Here is a 22,299-nt window from a genome sequence, read left to right on the forward strand (position 1 = left end):
AAACTATCTATAAAACTTGAAATTCAAACTTTAGATAATAGATATAACTATTATTACGATAGTTATAATTTATGTTGACTTTTTCTTACCCTCCAAAACAACATATATTCAAATATTACTCTTATCCTTTTTATTTATCCAAACTAAGTATAATATTTAAAATTTAAAATTTGATCATATTTATCTATCCAAACTAATTACAAAACTTGAAAATCAAACTTTATTCCCTAAAATATTACTATAACCAACATATTTTTTATTTTTCAGATTAAATACATGAAAAATCAGATATATCAGTTGCGAATGGAATTTCTTGAAATGCATTAATATAGTTTAGGCGGGAAAAGTGGATTGGAGGCTGGTGGATTTAATGACATGTGGCAAACAAGATTAGGATTGGGATTTAAAATTCAAAATTTAAACCATACCTATTTTCTCCCTTAATAACAAACAAAGTTTATCAAGAATACCATTATATATACTAATGCCGCCAAATGCCAACCCATTTCTCAGTCAAATTGAATATTCCAACTATCAACAAGTATGTTCATCTATTCTTTATTGTTTTGGGTTTCATTTTGAAGTTATGTTTACTTATATTAATTAATAATGTTAACTTTCTTGACAGCCATCATGCAGGCCTTTAACAATGATGTGGATACAACAACACATGAATCTGGTGAAAAACAACATTATTTCCAAAGAAAGAAAAAACGTGATTTAGCCCTTGAATCTTGGAAATGGAATGAAGTTATTGATCTTGTAAGTTCTGATAATCAACATCAGTTGACTGATGAAGATGATACAACAGATACAGCTGAGTCAGTAAAACCGTTCAAAATCCCCCGACTCACGATCCAGACCCCAAACAGGTTCTTTAAGCTTCGTCATCTACCGGATGACGAAGATTACGGGTATGTCATGATATTATCATTTGTATTTAAACAATTATTTCATAATTTCATAAAAGTAACTTAGTTTATATATTATATTCTTGAATTTTAATCACTTTAATGCTAAATTGATTATTTCTATTGTTTTTAAATTGTAGGTGTTTATTAATATTATTTTTAAATTACCTTTTTGCAGAAATTGGTTGGAGTCACCTGTAGATATGAACCGACCAATACAAGAAGCTGATGCGCCACGTCAGGCTGAAGATGATGTAGGTGTGATCCAGCAAAATCCGGTTGGAAATGATGTACATAATCCAACAGGAGCTGTTGTGGCTTGGCCGGATGAAGAATGAGCCTAACAAGAAAGATCGTCAATTTTATTTTATCAATAATTTGAATGGCTTTTTGTAGTACATTCAAGTCGTAAATTTGGTATTTTATATTTAGTACTATATGCTTTTAGCTACTAGGATATTGGGATTTTATGTTTTCTCTTATGATTATTATTGAATTTATGGTTTTTGAATCATACTTTTCCGTAGTATATTTGTTTATTTCTTATTGTTTATTATAGCATCCTACTTTCATTTCTTATTACAACATTATACAAATAATTTAAGTACAATGCCTGATTGAGAATAACATTGAAAGTAGAATCTATATTATAAAGAAATGAAAGTAAGATGTTGTGGTTTTCGGATACCTCATCCGATATCCACTTTCTAAAACCATATACGAAAAACAAAAGTATATTCGAGTCGAAGACTATTTTCGACAGAAAATGCTCTTACATGAACATTTCTTTTCCAAATGAAATGTGATTTAAATAATACAATGAAAGTACAACGTTATAATTTAGCCTTTTCAAAGTAAAATTCTTACATAATAAACAAAATATGTATTAATGGGTTGTGTGGTATTAATTTTTAAATCAAGGGTTGTTTTGGTATATAATTATATATTCATGGGTTGTACTGTATTATAGTTTAGATCATGGGATGTTATGGTAAAAAAATATATTCATTCGGTAACCTCATAAACAGATTCAACAAGACAATATTTCATAATCATAAATAATTTCATAAGCACTCATGAAAATATATCTTTATATTCTTTTATTATCTGCGAATTTTATTTTAAAAAGTGAACAGAAAATACATTTCAATAACCTTAGGGTCATATTTGGTAAAAATGAGCTATAAAATAAGATAAGAACAAATCTCGTCATTCCCATTAAAATTTGTTAAAATAATATATTGACTAATTCACGATAAGGTACTAAAAAGTTTAAATAATTTCATTCCTAAATTTTAGGGATAGTATCGTGCTTTAGCGGGAAAATGAGTTATAAATAGTCTCAATTAAGCTTTAGTAATACTCAATTTTTAACACCAATATTAATACACCTAAGAGATAAAATGAGGATTTTTACCGATGATGAGGTTAACGAACAAGTTGAATGTGTTAAAATCATGTTGCATGAATGGAATGTTGCAAAACAAAAGAAAAGAGGGTTGGCATTGGCAAACTAGAAATGGGACGAAGTTATTGATATTTCAAGTTCTAAAGATGAACAGTTGAATGATGAAGCAAAGGAAACAACCGATACAGCCGATTCAACAATGGTTACACGACCAATCAAGAAACCCCGAGTCACGATTCGTACGCGAAGCATGGGTTATCAGCTTCGTGACGAGGAAGACGATACAATTGTGGACACCTAAGTTTTTTTTATTATAATTGTTTTCTAAGGCGCAAATTTTATGTTTTTTCCTTCCGTAGATTGTTTAAATAAAGTTTGACATTTTCTAATGTTGTTATTTTAAGTTGTTTTTTTATGATTATCATTGCTATTTCTTGATTTTTCACCCTAAATAACATTGTTGTAGTTTCAGTATAGAGCCAATATAACTGAAAAAAATAAATTGAAGATTGTTTAAAGTAAAATACATTAGAGCCTTTGCTGGAAAAATTATATTGTGATGTTATAACTAAAATAGAGGATTATGTTTATATTTGCTTCTAAAAAATAGTTTTAATGGTCAAATTAATCTGTTATTTCTAAAATTGTTATATTGATAAGATGTTTAGTTCATATTGAGGTATAGAGAAATGAAGTTGGTGTAACAGTAAGTAGGTCATTAGAAAATGTAAGTAACTAATTTTCTGGTTAATGTCAATTGGTATTTGTTACCAATCTATATTGCTATTTTGGCGTCCCTTTGACCATCCTGTCCCTGGAAGTTATTTTAGAAAAATGACTCAAATGATTTTATATGTTTCAAAAAGCACCATGCATTTCAATGTTAAACAAACCAAAACCGAAAAATATTTTTTTTATTAAATTAATACATAAATTTTGATTATTTAGCAGATAAAAAGATAATGTATATCCAAATAGATTACGCATTTTCAAAACAATATTTTAAATATACAAGCACATATATATGAACTGTATCTTATCCATTCATAACAAACTTTAAACAGATTTATTAGAATATATATATATATATATATATATATATATATATATATATATATACTATTTATATATTTATATAGATACGTCATTTGCAAACAGAATTTGTAATTCATATTAACAGAGAAAACTTTCACCAGTTCCACAATCTGCTCATACGTATGTTTTCCATATTTTTTTAACTATATTGTTTTACTTCCTCACGTATACATCATATTCAATAACTATGTTTTTCTTTATACATGCATAGACGACGTTTGTTCTTCATAACAACCATCTATTCTATCGACATCATCAAAATAAAACAGGTATGTTTATTTTCCTTAAGATTATCTCTTATTTAAGTAATATGTATTGGAATACTATGCTTTATTACTTTATTGATTATATCAATGAAGAACTGCATAGTTGGTTGTAAATGCTGTTAAGTTTAAATAGTATTTAATCAGAGATTAAAAAGTATTATTACTCTTATACTATTAATTAATTACTTACATCTGATTGACTAAGAAATTTAAGATTGAGTTTTTGAAACCAAGAAATTGACACTTACTTGGAAACATAGGTTTGTTGCAGATAGTTTCTTGAGCTCATTAACCAATAGAACCCTTACAAAGCTAATAATTCTCCCTGAAAAATCATATATAATATAAATATCAAACAAATTGTATGTAATATATGTCTATGTATGATTGGTAACATGATCCTCAACATATTTTATATATTAGGAGAATCCATAGTCCAATTCCAATATTGATTCATAAAAACAAAATAACCATAAAATCCATAAAGCTAAAGAACAATATTTTTTCATTTAAACAACTTCATAAATTTAGTTACCTCTCCATGTAGCTTTTTTCATCTAAGAAATGAAATATCGGACAATCAAGATCTGTCGGCAACCCATGCAGTCTTGATACATCATATGAACACCAAAAATTGTTAAAAAAATGTCAATATGTCAACATATATACCAAAATCATGTTCAATAAAAATAATTACACATATATAACTTATCTCAGAACCGTTTAAGGAGCCATCAGCAGTAAATAAGACCTATGTGTGAGGAAGAACCGATTTTGAGTTAAAAAAACACTTTCTGATGGTTTCTCTTAAGATTTTCCTGAAGAAAAAAAATACAAAAATTGATTAGTTTATGAATGTGATTTAGGCCTTTATTTTTCATTCTATATCATCAAAACAAGGATAATGTAATACACATTATTTGATGTTAACTGAGATGACACAAACATAGCCCAGGGCCGGAACTATAAATATATATTAGGTGTAGCACCAAAAAAATTCCCGAACAAAAACATGTAAAGGGCCTGAGGTTTTCATTGTGCCTTTGGAGTCAGGAAGTCTACTCCCTGGCGGTCCTAAGGTTTTCAATGATCCGGACAAAATGACATAATAATGCCCTTTTATCATACAAATTTACAGGGTATACCTGATTTTATAAAGGAACAATATAACAAACTTTTTTATTTAAAAATTTATAATTCCCACAAACTCAAATTTAGAAACTTCACTTAAAACATGGACTTCTTGAAGCAAACAAATTTAAACAATATATGTTATTAAACAAAAACTAAATCTCAAAACATAAAACCTGCAATAAATTTTGGAGTCAGGAAGTCTACTCCATTCCCCCGATTAATTTTTAATCCTATAACGTATAACAATATTCAATAAAACCTTGTAAAATAAGTCCTACCTTTTTAACAAATTCTAAATTACAAAGGACAACAGAACCAAAGAGCATAAAACCTTTATGATCCAAAGTAGAATAGATATGGAAAGGCAAAAAAAAGGCAAGAAAAGTCCATAAGGATTGAGTCAATAGTCAACAGATTAACAAAAAGAAAGAAATGACTGAAAGGAGGAGAAGGCATCTATGAAGCTTCTCAACAAGCCAATCAAAATAATAAACCATCTCATTTTGGGGTAACCTAAAATTAGACAACAATATTAATTAAAAGGAAACACACCTACAATCAATTAATAGTCAACGGATTAACCAATTTGTTTTACCTTTTTATGTTAATCACCGGTAATGGAACTGAAGATGGAGAAACAACGAGTGTGAAAGCACTGAGGATTGAGTAATCAGTGGATAATTTATTTCATATCTTCATCTCTGTCCCAACTTTCTTCAAATGTTAATGCTTCGTACATTAAATCCTTAAACTGTACAATCTGTGAATGGATATTCAAAACCCACATTGAAATCCAAATAGATAAATTTAAGTAATGTTAAGGTATAGAACTAAAAAGTTCAAAATTAGGGATTTGATACATACGTTCTATGAAGAATTTATTGCATCGGAGGCGTGAATGTTAGTATTTCTAGGGTTCGTCGATCTATGAAATTAAACCAACTGAACCCTAACCACTTTCGAATACGGATGCAATTATGAATAAACAAGAACTTCCTGCTGATCTCTCTTTCAAATTTCTGAAAATTATACAATGAATCTTTGGGTTAGGGGTTTTCTGTTAGGTATATGGTAGAGAGATATATATAGAGGATGAAAATTTAACTAGAAGAAAGATTCAAAACCTGTAAAGAAGCAGACACGTTTCAGCAACAAGAGAAGCAGCAACCAATAAGAACCGACACATCCTCAACATAACCCTGTTGGGTTTCTCCAATCGTCGTGTAGATCCAGATGAGGGATAGGGGGTTGTAGATCAGAAGGATTCGGTGGTCGTGGTGGTCGCTGATGGTTTCTATTGATGAAGGTTGTACGCGTGGATGTTGCGTTTGGATGTTAAACGGATCATCTAAGGACGACATATCTCTTCTTCAGTTTGTAGGAGGTTATCAATTATGAGAAAGAGTATATGTGTTTGTGAAAGAAAGAGTGGTAGATGAGTGTCGGCTTCTTTAGGGTTAGACAAAGGAAGGAGAGTGTCGGCATCTTTAGGGTTAGAAAAAGGAAGGAGAGTGTCGTTAGAAAAAGGAAGTCATAACTTTATTTTCCTAAAAATAAAAATATATTTACCAGATTAAATGTATGAATGTATTTATTCTGAAGAATGTTTAAAATATATACCGAATTGATTTTATTTGGTTTTTAAATAACGATCCAACTTTTCCATAACTCATTTGTATTTTCAAGAAGCCTTTTTTTACTATTTATTTTATTGTCTTCCATATGATAAAAAATATATATATGATAAAAAATGTAAACATTTAAATTTTTATTATTTTCAATAAGTTGATAATTTATTTTGTTAAACAAAATATAAGAAATTGTTATGTGAAATATAACTTTAATTGAAAAATATTTCAGTGATGGATGGTCATATTACTGTTCAAAATTTTTCGACATTGCGAAGCGTTTACATATGGTGGAACATATTAGCTGTTCGGGTTTTATATGTGTGGGACAACGTTGAAAATAACCGAGTCCTGATTTGGTTGATTGATCGTAACGTAAGTATGAATACAATAAAATAAATATGAGATTTTTTAGGCTAATGTTCATTTTATTATTTACATAATTGTTAATATATTACATATCCAGAGAGACAAAATGATCGCCATCGTCCCACAATGTTTGAGGCAAACAGTTTTGAACATGAATTTGGTTGGACGTGTATTGTCCTTAAATCATTTCCAAGTTGAGCAGTTTTACGAAGATCACCACACGTATCAAAGTTACAGAATTTTTTTGGTGATTGGGCAATACTAATAAAAATTAACACAATATTTACTCGATTGGGAAATGATGTCGCCAATTCATTTCCACATTATCCATTATGTTCTTCTATCACAAGCCTCGCAAGAGATTTTAGCCGTCGAAGAATGATGATCGGTACATTTATATATTTAATTATATATATTTTGTTTTTATCAATTGCATACAACAAATTAAATTTATAGTAATTTTAATATGGTTTAGATGTTATTGGAAAAATCGTTTGGGGAAGACGAATCACGCCATTCTATGCATTTGAACTATTTCTCCAAAATGAGATGTAAGTATATTTAAATATATTAACCAATTTTCATTGTTATTATGTGTTTTAACAACATTTTGTTTAAATGAATAGGGGACATATTATCAAGTTGATGTTCAATCACGTACCGATGAGCCTTATGATACCATTGTATCTTGCAATATTCAATCAATCCATAATTTATGTCTCTAGGGTCAAGTTGGTCCACTTAAATTTGTGTAAGTTAACCGTGGGCAACATTATATATAGTTTCATTCTTTACATATTATTTATTTTAATATACCTTACTAACTATATATTACATGTCCATACAGACAATATTTTGGTTTCTACTATATTAACTGATGTCACGTTGGATCCAAGGACACCGGAAGCTGAGCGAATTAGGATTAGAGATAGAGAGAATAATTAATTTTTCTATAGTTATTTGTTAGCGGATTATGTAGTAGTTATTTGTTTGCGGATTATGTGGTAGTTATGTGTTTGCGGATTTTTAGAAGGTTGTTTGCTTGCGTACTTTTTATATTTATTTTTTGCTGAATTTGTGACATGGATTTTTAGTATTTTATAATGATTTAAAACTTTTAAGTTTATAAATTTTAGTTTCTTTGTCTGACTATTTTGTTTATGTTATTTAGTTTTCTTCTTTCTGTTTATGAGATATTTATACAGTTGTATAATAAGTAAAACAAATAATCTACCAAATAAAAATTACAAATATCATTTAAATATAAATCAATCAATATGCATTCTTTCAATTATTGAAAAAAACTATTAAAACATGAAAGAAATATTTACCGAAAAAAACTAATGAAACTTGAAATAAATATATATTAACAAAAAACACAAATTGTTAAAACATTACTTCAAGTATTAAAAAAAAAGCAGTATAATTTAATGTAAGTATCAATCTCACATATAAATAATTAGTTCAACTCAATCAGTGTTCAATTAATACGGTTATAAGTATTGTATATAAAAATTATTTTTTATTACAATGTGTTATAAAAAATAAAATTCTATATTATTAATTTCATGTTTTTACAGTTGATATGATGATTGTAGATAAGGAAAATAGGCCTAATGAGGCTATCCAACTTGATGTAAATGCACAAAAGGGTATGTTTCATATGTGCAACATGATTAATACGTTATCTTTATGCATAATTCATCCAAAAAAATTATTGCAGAAAAAAGAAAATTATATAATAAGACATATTATGAACGACTAAAGGAGAAGAAGAAAATGAGACAAACAGCTAATGGAGAAGTAAGTAGTCAAAACATGACACCTATGACAAATGTGTCTACAGCATAGAGGACCCTGGCTGATATTACTAATGTAACTCCTACAAGTGTATTGGATTTTGCTCAAAGGAAATCGATTAAGAACAGAAATGCATATCAACGACACAAGGAACGAAACTCACCGACAACACCTATTGAAATTAGTCATCAGGATCCATATAGCTTTGTTTATAATGGTATCCCTAAAGAACATCGTGTTTTGAAGGTACAGCAACCATGTGTTCATTGTGGAGCAAAACGATTTCAGTTTGAATTCCCTACCTTTTGTTGCATGGATGGTAAGACAAAGTTATCACATTCCTCTATTCCTGAAGAATTACTCAACCTCTTCACATCCAGAAACGACTTAGGTAGGACATTTAGACAAATGAAGCTACAACATCAACTTTTCTTTCGCATCAATGGGCGTTGATTATGACAAAACATTGACAAATATGACATCTGGAGTATACACCTTTTGTGTGAATGGAGGAATATATCATAGAATCGATCAGTTAATTCCAAGAGATGGAATACCTCGGTACTTACAGTTGTATTTTTACGACGCTGATTATGAGATGTCACATAGACTCCAAAGGAAGAATATTGATAAAGAAATTGCTGGAAAGTTGATTCGTGTTCTTGCTACAAACCCATACGTGAAGACATTTCGAAGACTTGCTGATCTAGGGCCGCTTGACAATTACAGAGTCACTTTAAATGCATTGGTAGAACTTGATCAAAGGGTATACAACCGACCAACCACATCTGAGGTACCATAATAATTATTTTCTACTAATTATAAAATAAATATACCATGTATGAAATACAACAGTGCATATTACACACCATATTTAATCATGTCGTTTGTATCATAAAAACCTCAGGTCGCTGGTATTTGGGTTGAAGGTAACGACAACATAGCCGCATATAAACGAAGTATTATCGTTTATGGAAAATCCGAGAAACCGCAAACAATTCAATCTTATTGGGGATGTTATGATCCATTGTGTTATCCTTTATTTTTTCCTAACGGTGAGTCTGGATGGAATTCAAAAATCCCAAGACATGGATTTTCCATCAATGATATTATTAATGACGACGAAGACATCGGGGATGATTTAGAAGGTACACATATCATAACTTTTAAAATTTTAGTTAACTTAACAAACATTACATTTTGTACACAACATTAATTCTTAATTTTTTTTCACGACATCAACATTGTGTAGACTCTAATACAAAAAAAGGGCGGAATATTGTATCTATGCGAGAGTACTACTGCTATAAGTTTCAAATTCGGCCAAATTATAATGTAATTTTGTTGGGAGGGAGATTGCTACAACAGTTTGTAGTAGATATCTACATCAAGCTTGAGACTTCACGTTTTGATTTTTGTAGAAAAAACCAGTCCAAAATAAGAGCAGATTTATACCAAGGTGTTGTGGATTGTGTTAATGCCGGTGAGGTTCGACCGACTATGATAGGGCAACGTGTCGTGTTTCCTGCAAGTTTCATCGGAGATAATGGTATAGAGGTGGACATACGAGGCAATAAGATGGATAACAGATGGGTTGTCCCGTATAACCCAAAGTTGTTAATGATGTTTAACTGCCATATGAATGTTGAGGTCTGCTCGAGTATAACCTCTGTGAAATATGTGTTTAAGTATATTTACAAGGGTCATGACAAACAAGTTATCAATATTGATCCGGATGGAGAACCAGTTGTTATCAATGAGATAAAACGGTATCAGGATGCACGATATGTCTCACCTCCTGAGGAAATATGGAGGATTTTTAGCTTCCCCCTTTCTCAGATATACCCTTGTGTGATGGCTTTGCAGGTGCATCTCCCAAATCAACAGTTGGTTAGGTTCAGTGAGGATGATACACTGACTAGCGTTGTTGAAAAGGAGAGAGATAATAGATCAATGTTGACTGCGTTTTTTCTAAAAAATAAAGAAGATATTCGTGCAAGAGAATATAAATACATAGATTTTCCTAAAAAGTTTACGTGGGATCCGAAGTCACGTCCTTGGAATCATCGAAAACTAGGATTAATGCGAGGTCGTTTGGTTTCTGCTAATCCTGCTGAAGGGGAGCGATACTACCTTCGCCTACTTTTATTGCATATTAGTGGCCCTACGTGTTTTGAAGATCTCTATACGGTCAACAATATAAAATACCCAACATTTCGGAAAGCAGCTCTTGAAAGAGGCTTAATAGAGTCCGATGATGATTTGTCTCAATGTCTTACAGATGCATCTTTGTTTCAATTTCTCAATGCTCTAAGAAGGTTGTTTGCAACGATATTGAGTTTTTGTGAGCCAGGAGATGTTCGTAAGTTATGGCATGAGCACTACAATGGTCTTTCAGAAGATTATAGGCGACAATACGGAAGTGTTGAGAGAGTCCAGAATATGGTCCTCACTGAAATCATGGTATTCCTACAATCTATGGGTGACCGTATTGATGATTTTGATCTTCCAAAAATAAATCAAAATGTCGATTTAGAATTTGGAGTTTTTCGTGAGGTACAAGAAGAATGCTCTATTGTTTTAGAACCTGAACATTTACAAGCCCGAGATTCTCTCAATCCCGAACAAAAGTTTGCGTATGATGAGATCATGCGGCATGTCCATAATGATATTCCAGGAGTGTTCTTCATAGACGGTCCTAGTGGAACAGGAAAAATATTTTTGTACAAAGCTTTACTTTCTAATATTCGTTCGTGTGGTCATATTGCACTCGCGACTGCTTCATCTGGTGTTGCGGCTAATAACATGCCCGGGGGAAGAACAGCTCACTCTCGCTTTAAGATTCCTTTCAATCTTGAAAATAACTCGGTCTGTAAGATTTCAAGACAAAGTGGTACTGCACAACTACTTCGGACTGCAAAAGTAATCATTTAGGACGAAGCGTCGATGGCTAAAAGACATGCATTGGAGGCGGTTGACCGTACAATGAAAGATATCACTGGGGTGATGCTCCCATTTGGTGGAAAGATAATGGTTTTGGGAGGTGATTTCAGACAAGTGTTGCCGGTCGTTAGACGTGGAACACGAGCACAGACTGTGGATTCTAGCATACGGATGTCACCTCTTTGGTCTTCGATTATCAAGTTGCGGTTAACTATAAATATGAGAGCACTAACCGATCCATGGTTCTCAGACTTTCTATTACGTGTCAGTGATGGAGTTGAAGAAACGGTGCACGGAAACTTTATTCGCATCCCTGATGATATGGTAATTCCCTTCACTAAAAAAGAAAAGCCATTGCATGCTTTGATTGATGCAATCTTTCCATCCTTTGAAATTAATAGATCTGAACCAGATTATATAATTTCGCATGCAATATTATCCACAAGAAATGATAGTGTCGATGAGATTAATGATTATTTGATCGGCCGATTCCATGGAGAAGAGAGAAATTACTATAGTTTTGATGAAGCCGTGGACGATATAAATAACTTCTATCCTGTGGAATTCTTGAACACGCTCAGTGTTAGTGGTTTGCCCCCTCATTACTTAAGACTGAAAGTTTGATGCCCGATAATACTGTTACGGAATCTCGACCCGTCAAATGGATTATGTAACGGCACCCGATTGATATGTAAAAGTTTTCAGCACAATGTCATTGATGCAGAAATAGCTGTTGGTCAACATGCTGGAAAGAGGGTATTTTTGCCAAGGATTCCTCTAAGTCCGTCTGAAGATGACATGTTCCCGTTCAAGCTGAAGAGAAAGCAATTTCCAATTCGATTATGTTTTGCAATGACAATAAATAAAGCTCAGGGACAAACAATTCCAAATGTAGGAATTTATCTTCCAGAATCGGTTTTCTCGCATGGCCAACTTTATGTGGCATTATCCAGAGGGATATCACGTGTCATTACAAAAGTATTGGTGAAACCCGATGAACAATTCAACGACAGTGAAGTCTATACGTCAAATGTCGTATATAAAGAAGTGTTGCATGATAAATAATGACTAGCCAATCATGTGTTCATATTCATTTTTAAAGAATCACAACTTTTCATTTTTAATTATTTCTGATTTCGTTTCTGGTACCATGACTCTTATTGATAATTTTTTATGTATAGTAAACTATTTGTGCAAAAACACTAATCCTATATACGAACTAATGTCTAAAATAAAGAAAAATCGCACCCGGCGCTTGGCGCGGGTAGACGGCTAGTATATATAAAAGCATTTAGCCTCAAATGCTAAAATTTGAGAGGTATAAGCTATACTACATCATGTACAATGACTTTATGCATACAAAGAAATCAAATATTATCCGGTCGAACACATCTTGAAATTGAACCGGTCAATAGTCAAAGATGAACCGATATTCCTCAAGTTATGCCAATTGAATCGGTCAAATGGAAACACTCTATATCATACGCTCTAAGTTCTGACCTATCTTCTTCTATATCATAAGCTCTTAGTCTCCTTCGCTGAAATCATTTCCCATTTCTCCGTTCTTCCTTTCTCAGTCAAGAAACCCTAACAGGACTCACCGCCACCGTTTACCCCTCCCACAACTGAACCAACAACCTACAAACGGATTTGCTGTCATTATCAGTTCCCGTTTTGCATTCTCTGTGACTATTCGTCTTCTCAATTGTCGACGAACACAACTTCCATTCACTATTTTTGATTTATGTAGTTTTTGTGTGTTTAATTTGTTTCTTCAAGGTTATCTTGATGTTGATTTCAAGTTTAATTTTCTCTTACCCTTCCATATGTTGTGTCAATTTTAATTTGATGGTTTTTGCTTTTGATTTAGAATCGTTTCTTCTTATAATCCACAATCTCTCTCTCTCTCTCTCTCTCTCTCTCTCTCTCTCTCTCTCTAAAACCATAGGTCGCATCCTTATCGTATATGTCAAAACCCTCCGTAAAGCAGAGCTTGGATATCTTGAAATATTTTTGAAATTGAGGTCCTGTTTTTCTTAACTTGCAGGTTTTGTTCGGGAACAAAGTTTTTTTTTATTTGTAAAATCTGGTACTAATGTTTGATTTAATGAATGATGTATGTGTAGGATCTGTTTCTTTGTGCGCGTGTATGAATCCTTGATGGTTGATGGTAAATATAGCTTCGATATCTTGATATATTATCCAAATCAGGGTCCTATTTTTCTTAACCTGCATTTTTTGTTCAGGAACAAAAGTCTTTTAAATCCAGTACTAATGTTCGATTTTATGTTTGATTTATGTGTTGGATCTGTTTTTGTGTGCGTATGATCTTGATGGCTGATGGTAAGTTTCTTGAGTTTCATTATTAAAGTACATTGTTACAGCCAAATATATGGGTGTTTTTTTTCTTATTTTTTGAGCAGTAGGAATCGACCGACACGTTAAGGTTCTTACTCTTTCGCCTCTTCAGGTTGTTCTGTTGGTTGGTTATTGAATGAGATCTTATTCTTGATTAGGTATAAATAATTTTCTTTCACTACCCCGTCTAATGTTATCATTTTTATTATTGAATTCTTTATTATAATTACTTTTTTTCAAGTGAAACAGAGGGTTATGAGATCATTAAATATTGGGATTTTATCGAAAGTTTCAGTGTGCCCCTGTATAGCGTTCGACTTCATATTATAGTTTTATCAAGGTATTCTTTTAAAGATAAAACGGTGAAGATATGTTTTAGTTTTCTATATTTTGTCCTGGGTATAATAAAATCATTATGTTGATTTAAATCTTTCTTTGTGTTGTGGAAATGGCAGGTGAAAGAGACCGATTGAAGGAACAAAATAGAATGTAAGACCATTTACCTATTTGCCCTTTTGATTTATGAAGGTTTCGGTAAGGTGATGGCATCATCACTCCCTTGTGTTTTTATTTTTCAGTATATTTGGGAATACTTTTCAATTAGATAACTATAATCATATAACGAGTAATTGAATTTTTGTGAAAGATTTTCTAATATTTGTAGAATATTTCTAATGAGGAAATCACCAAATTTTGCAACAAAATCTTGACCTCAAGTTTAAATTTTTTAATTTTCCCCTTTCAGGTACTACCATGAGCATTGGAATAGTTCCAACCGTTTAAAAGGTGCAAGGATTGACAATCCGGTTTCTGTCTTCATGGTCTGGTCGTTAAGGGGCAAGATGGACGAATTTACCCTTGCTATATGTGGGTAATTTGCAACAACGTTTCACTGCTCACTGCATCTACTGAGTGTTAAAAAAAATGTTAATGTACAATCTTCAATGTTATGTTTAGTTTTGGAACACTATTCACCTAAGTTTGTTAGTTATCCTCTCTTTTGGACGTTTTTACCCCTGCCCCAAACTTCACCTGTTATGGGCGAATGCAAAATCTTCCTTGGTGTCGCCCCTACCTAACTACCCTTTACAGGGACATCTCAGATTATACATACCAATAGTTGAAGGTATCAAGTAAATTGCTATTCCTGCAACCCACATGAATAAAGTAACTACTTGGATATATTTTAGCTATGTGTGGAGATTGTATGTGTTGTTGCTGCTATGTGTGAGTTTTTATGTGTATATATCTAATATAGTTTAACTAATTAGATATATTTGCATTTATATTTACGAAAACTTTGCATTTATTTATGTGAAGACAACAATGGCAAAAAATGGTTTAATAAGTTCATTTTATAATTCATATTATAGGCTTATTTTAGTTCCTCGAAGCTTTACCTCAACTTTACTAAGTGTGTTCTTTAGACAATCAAGAAATAGGAATCTAGAAACATGAATATCTCTAATTTTCTTCTAACTAAGTATTTATTTTTAATTTCAGTGTTGTTGATTTTATCTCCAGCAACGCAACAATTAATGTGGATTGTATATAGAGTATCAAGAGGTTTCCAAGTTATGAAGCACAATATCTCTTGTATTGTACAACCTTACGACGCACATTAATCATCCACATTGTGTGATTTTCAACACATCTTTTATTTACCACAAAATGGAAGTTGGTGCTTTTATGTTAGGAAACTTGATTTTCTTTTTATATATGTTTATTTAAGCTCGACATTGATGTTAGAGTGGTTAGGAAGATTCCAAAAGAAATCTTTGATTTTGAAATTAGCAGGGGAAGGTAATTGGTTTAACGTCATATTGTTAAGGAATGAAATTGGTTTAATCTACATCTTTTGCATATAGGGGAAAAAAGGTAAAATCCATTTCACATATTATAAATACTTTTAAATAAGTTAAAAAAATCAACTTATCAAAAACAGTTAATTTAAGTTAATAAATATTTTTTAACTTTTATTTTATATCATTAAAATAATTTTTAAAAAAAAATTATTGGTGGTGTCCAACGGCTGTAAGCACCTAAAAATTTGAGAAGAAAAAAAAAATTTAAAAATATTGTTGTGTTACATAATATAGAATAAAACTTTGGATCTTCAAACCAAACACATTCTTTAAATACAGAAATTTTCTAATAAGGACATAAGCTATATATTAAACATTATCTATAAAAGAAAATATGCTATCTAATGTTTAGAATCATTATTTGGCATTTTGTCCGGACAATGTTCATATATAGTTGTCTTGACTAATATCCTACTATATTTTAATACATACACAATATTTAGATCATTGTTTATTTTGTTTTATATATTATATGTTAATGGTACCAATAACTAAGGAGATGAGATGATGCCCTTAATTAGTTTAGATTTAGTAATTATTTGCGCAAAAAACTAATTGTCTTTAGAAACTAAATACTGAAAAAACTATTCGTACCCGTCGCTTTGCGCGGGTAAACGGCTAGTATATATATATATATATATATATATATATATATATATATATATATATATATATATATATATATATATATATATTCATGTGACACCATCATATTTTGTGAGCAATGGGAACACAATCTTAGCCATCTATTTTGGAGATAAAAAAATATTTTTAAAATGCAAAATAAATAAAAAATTTTGAATTTTTTTTTAAATATTATTTTTGTCATTTAGATTATCCAAAAAAATAAATTAAAAATAAAATAAAATAATTAATGTTTTTTTCAAAATATACGTGAAATATTATAATATAATATTATATTGTAAATATTCAAATTAAAATTTTATAATATTAAACTATAAATATTCAAAAAATTCTAATAGAATTTTAGAATATTTAACAAATCTAACAATTATAGTAGAATATTAAAGAGTAAATTACATGATTCGTCCCTCGTTCAAGTGTAAAATTGCACGTTTAGTCTCTATTTTTAAAACTTAACTCCGACCATCCCTGTAATGTTTTTTTCTTACTCGGACTGTCCCTTACGAAGATAAAATGACTATTTTACCTTCTTTTTTTTTTCTTTTTTGATTTGTTTTTTATTAATAATTCAAAAGAAAAATAAAAATTAGGTAAAAATAAAAATGGGCCCACCACCACAAACACTTATCCTTTACCCAAACCCACCCACACCCTTCAACCCTTCAATTTATCTTCTTCAGTACATCATCAAGATCGGTCACCGGAGCAACCACCGTCGTCGCATCTTCGTCGTCGTCTCCACCTGCACATTGTTGCAAGGTCTCACTTCTCCGTTCGACAATTGCTGCATACGCTACCATCGCCACACCATCGAGAGTTTATAGATCTACGTTTCGATGTTTTTTGGTTGTTGTTGGTGGTGGTGCCATAAAAACGTATCTGCACTCCGGATGTAACTCTCTCTCACCCACTCCTGGCAACCATCATAATCACCTGACCGCCACCACCTACTAAACCTCATCTACCAATTGGAACCATTGTCTCCTCCGATAAAAGTTTTACGAACCAGTTGTGTTTCCAGATCTTCGGTTCGTGTTTCCAGATCTATGGTTCCGATTATCGATGTTGTTTCAGATCTATATGACCACTACATCAGATTTAGGGGTTCGAGGGGAGATGGAGGATGTCTGTATTTTCTCTATAAACTACTGAGTGTCACAAGTCCAACAGAAGTGGGGGTGACAGTGATTACATTTGATGTAGAGTTTTTTCAATTTGGGTCTTCATGGAAAAAAGGGTGGTCGGAAGTGATAGGTGATGATTGGGATGGTGGTAGAAGTTCTGACCTTGGTGGATGTGTTGGAGTGGCCGGAAACAATGGACATGTTGGATTCGTCGGAAAATTGGAAATGTTGGGGTTGCCGGAAAAAATGGAGGTAGAGAAAGATAATATTGGATAGAGGGAAAGTAAGGAAAATGTAAATATAAGCAACGTGGGACCCACAATTTTATTAAAATATTTTTTAATAATTAAAAATATTCAGAAATATAAATAATAAATGAAAAAGAAATAGAAAAGGGCAATGATTTTATGTCTATAAGGGATGAAACGTGCAATTTTTTACAATATAAGAAACAGTCCGAGTTAATTTTAGAAAATAGGGATTGAACGCATCATTTGACACCTGCACTAGGGACGATTCGTGTAATTTACTCAATATTAAAATATTTTAACATATCTAACAATCTTAATAGAGTATTATAATATTCTAACATTATAGAAATTTGATTTAAATGTTTATAGTGTAATATTTTATTAAAATATTTCACGTATATTTTAAATAAAAAACAATAATTTTTTATTATTTTTATTATTATTTTATTTTTTTGGATAAATTAAATGCCGGAAATAATATTTAAAAAAAAACATTTTTGGATTTTTCATTTTATTTTGCATTTTACAATTTTTGTTTTTCACTTTTTGATCTCCAAGATGAGTGGCTAGGATCGTGTCCCAATGTCTCACAAAATTAGCATGGTCGAAATGAACATATATATATATAAATATATATATATATATATATATATATATATATATATATATATATATATATATATATATAAAAGATCAAATAAGTTTTCAAAATCTCTCTACTTTCAAACACTTCATTTTTCTACATCCATCACCTAACTCCAACGACTATACATCCCAGCTGCCACCAACCTTCGACGACTATCTACCACTGCCACCTACCATCTCCGCCATGTTGTTGCCTCCTGCTACTGGCTAAACTCATGGTCATCGTTGTTACGTCCTTCTCCGACGACTTCCAACAGATCTAAGGATTCTGGTGGTTTATTCTCATTTCCGGTGGTGTTCCTAGTCCAGATCTGTCTAAATCCGGTCAGATCTAGAACATTCGTCTTCATATATAGAACATCTCCCTTCATATTTGATTTCATCGTATTAGAGATAATTTAGGATAATTAGAAAAGATTTCTTGTATCTCTATATGTGAGGCTCGTTTGTTTCCTTAAAAGTTGTATCTTTGTACTATATATATTGGTCAATATACAAGATGCCTATTTAAGGGAAAATACTCTTATATGGTATCAGCCAAAATTACGGTCCAACCCTAAAAATCCCCGCCCGAACCTTTTCTTCTACACCTGTCAATCATCTCTATATCAGAGGCGTAATTAGGAATCACCATTTCTTTCTTTTCAGAAGTTGATTGATCATGTTGATGGTACCCTTCTTATTCCTACTACAATCATCGAATCAAAGGGCAAATCTTCAATCCTGTCTTCTCTACGTGGAAAGAAGCTGATCAAAAAGCTTTCCTCATTTTACAATCTTCTTTGTCTAAGGAAGCTATCTCTGAGACTATAGGTCTCCAAACCGCCAGAGATATTTGGACAACTCTTGAGTGTGTGTATTGTCATGATTCTCAAGAACGCATGCAAACCCTTCAAGAGCTTCTTCGACAATTAAACAAGGGTACCTCTACAGTTGCTGAATTTTGATGCAAGTTCAAAGCTATATGCGACCAATTAAGTGATATTGGCCATCGTGTCAGTGATAGTGATAAGTGAAACTAGTTTTTACGAGGCCTTGCTTCTTCGTTTGAAAACTTTTCTACGACTCAAAGAGTCGTCCACCCTCGGCCTATGTCACACCCCCAAACCAGAATGGCGGAAACGTCTGGGGGTGGATGATTTCATGAACAGTATCACAACATATTGAATAATAGCGATCAAAGCAACACAACCATCATAATTATAATTGGGAAAATTACATTATATCTAAATATTGTTTGTTTCAATTGTAACACCCATAAAATTCAAGCCAAATTTAAACTTTTTAACACATTTTAAAACCATTAAGTTATTACAGGTTGTTTTCAAAATAGTTTAGACATCAGAGTATTCCCAGAATCAATCATGAAAATATGAGGAGGTGCACGATCACGTCTTCGCCTTCCCGCAATCATTCGAAGTGCCTGAAACAAAATCAACAACTGTAAGCCCGAAGCTTAGTGAGTTTCCCCAAAATACCAACGCCATACAAACATAACCATATCATATAACCAATACAGAACAGCATGCATAATGAGTCATCAGCCTGACTGGACCGCCTCACAGGCCTTCAGTCTATCTGGACTGCTCTTCGAGCCTTCGACACGTCTGGACCGCCACGCAGGGCCTACAGCCTATCCGGACCGCTCGTCGGGTATGTTGGCCTACAGCACAAAGCAGGACCGCCTCAACCTTTCCCTCAATCAAACAAACATGTGCACATAAATATCATACGCTAGCTCATTTCATATAACAGTCAAACTGATCTAATAGATCACCAATCATAGCAACATCCCAATAACCGGGATACAGACCTAACCGGATCACTAAAGCATAGCATATCACCATCCTAACTACCAGGATATAAATCAGTAAGCATAACATGCAATAATCCGAATACAATCCATAAAGGGCCGGCCTTGGTGCCTTAGACCCTGTTGATATAGTGAGGAGAACTCACCTGACACTGCTGAAGTCCCGCAGGTACGCTCCAGCTGCTGATTGACAGATTCCCGAACTGTCAACATCAAACAATACCTAATTAATAATTGGGTTCCAAGCTCAAAGTCCAACTCACACTCCAAAAGCCCAAAAGTCAAGTAATGGGCCAAGGCCCAACATATGGCCCAATCTTTCAAATTGGGCCCAAGTCCTCACATGGGCCTTATCCTAAAGCCCATCTAATTACTTTGGTCCATTAACTTGTTCTTGGATGGTCCATCAATAGTCTAACCACCAAAACCCTATAGGAAGGCCCAACTCAAGGCCCAAGTGAAATTAGGGTTTCACATAAAATGACAACTAGGGTTAAGTGTTTCTCACTTAACCCATTAAGGACTTAATCCATTAAATGCCTCACTTTACTAAATAAGTCATATGGTGTGATTGGGCTTAATACACAATTCCTTTCCAATCGCCCAAAAGTGGGTCCCGATAAGTCCAAGCCCATAATCCCAAAATTAGGGTTTTCACATGAAATGATGATTAGGTTTAAGTGTTTCTTACTTAACCCATTAAGGACTTAATCCATTAAGTCCATTATTGCCTTAGATTAATTTTCCAATGATTATTATTTAATATCTCAAGTTATTAAATAATTCCCGCGTGTCCCGGTTAATTACCTAAATTAGGGTTTTATTAGGTCAAGTATGGTTCTTTTGGGCCCATTAGGGCTTCACTGGGCCCACTAGGGTTTCATGCATCCCATACGAATCAAACACACCAATGCGAAGCACACCGCCACCCGACACAACGGCCGGTGGCGGCGGCCACCACCCTACGGTGGTGGTTAGGGTTTTCTTTCCATTATCCTTTAACGATTACATCATACAACACAAAACTCAAATAACACACCCACTAAACTAACACCCCCGCACACACACACAACCACCTTGTGGTGGCTGGCGGTGGTAGATGGCGGCAGCCACCACCTCACGGTGGTGGCGGTGGTTATCCTCGAATTTCCGGCTATACATAATACACACACATACTTCAAATTTCATAATACTCTCCAGCCACCCACCCGGTGGCTCAAGGCGGAGATTGCAGCGACTTTGGGATGGCAGTGGTGGCGGCCACCATGGCTGGCGGCCATGGTGGTTCTTCCTCGATCTCCAGCTAGTATCACAAGCACCCGACTTCTCAGTTCCATCATCACACATCTAAAAGCGCCATACGGGATGGAGTACCGAGAACACAACTAGCTCAGCCGCTTTGGGAGGCAGGCGGCAAATAAAACGAGCAATAACAGCGGCTATCGGCGACACAAGGCAGTGGCCGCAGCGGCGCTATCGGCCGGCTATAGTGGGACCGGACTCGGCTGGTGGTTCCCGAGTGTTTGTTACACTCTAGGCGGCGGCGGAGGGCTTCCATGGCAGCGATGAAGACTGAAAGGCAGCCTAACGAGCAAAGGCGGCGGTTAGACGAACAGCTTCGTCTTCCCGGCGTCAGGGTGAGCACGAGAGGGTTGCTCCGGTGGTTAGGGGTCTCAACCGGGGTGGTGTGCGACTCGACGGAGGAAAGTAGCGGCGTCGGAAGTCGAAGAAGAAGGAGTGACGGCCGGTACTTAGGGGTTGGCGGCTGTTGCCTTCACCTAGGGTTAGGGTTAAGAGCATGGTGACGGGTTATATACCCTGTCACATACATTTCCCCCCTATTTACGTTTCCAGCCCCCTCCTAACAATTTCTTCCAATATGAGACCATAATTTACCCTTTTAACCCTCAACAATAAATTCCATCCCAATTCTGGTCCAAAACTTACCAAACAGCCCTCAACTTTGAGAATCTCTTGCAAAACTAATCCATAAATTACATTTTAACCCCCGAGACTTTAAATCACGACATTTGGCTTCCCGAAA

The 22,299-nt window shown here is 33.4% G+C and overlaps 2 protein-coding genes and 1 long non-coding RNA gene across 10 annotated transcripts; all 3 read left to right on the forward strand.

The window, feature by feature from the left end:
• Positions 1-9,086: 9,086 nt before the first annotated feature.
• On the forward strand, positions 9,087-11,545 carry LOC145112384 (uncharacterized). Its single transcript, XM_079048550.1, has 3 exons — positions 9,087-9,404; positions 9,519-9,759; positions 9,864-11,545. Exons 1-3 carry the CDS (start codon positions 9,087-9,089, stop codon positions 11,543-11,545), a joined length of 2,241 nt encoding a protein of 746 aa, XP_078904676.1.
• A 12-nt stretch (positions 11,546-11,557) lies between these two features.
• LOC145112385 (uncharacterized) lies at positions 11,558-12,619 on the forward strand. The gene is made up of 2 exons (XM_079048551.1): positions 11,558-12,143; positions 12,279-12,619. The coding sequence occupies exons 1-2, from the start codon at positions 11,558-11,560 to the stop codon at positions 12,617-12,619; spliced, it is 927 nt and encodes a 308-aa protein (XP_078904677.1).
• A 412-nt stretch (positions 12,620-13,031) lies between these two features.
• On the forward strand, positions 13,032-15,758 carry LOC145110887 (uncharacterized). Of its 8 annotated transcripts, none has more exons than XR_013710092.1 (5): positions 13,032-13,897; positions 13,978-14,070; positions 14,154-14,252; positions 14,368-14,401; positions 14,658-15,094. It is a non-coding gene; the product is annotated as an uncharacterized LOC145110887 (long non-coding RNA). The 8 variants fall into 8 exon arrangements; XR_013710091.1 differs by having other exon boundaries at positions 13,032-13,724; positions 13,801-14,070; XR_013710087.1 differs by adding an exon at positions 15,416-15,758 and having other exon boundaries at positions 13,034-14,070; positions 14,658-15,038.
• The last annotated feature ends 6,541 nt before the right edge of the window (positions 15,759-22,299 follow it).

This window comes from Lactuca virosa, chromosome 5, assembly GCF_052849685.1.
Source record: "Lactuca virosa cultivar CGN04683 chromosome 5, Lactuca_virosa_CGN04683_v6, whole genome shotgun sequence".
Taxonomy (NCBI): domain Eukaryota; kingdom Viridiplantae; phylum Streptophyta; class Magnoliopsida; order Asterales; family Asteraceae; genus Lactuca; species Lactuca virosa.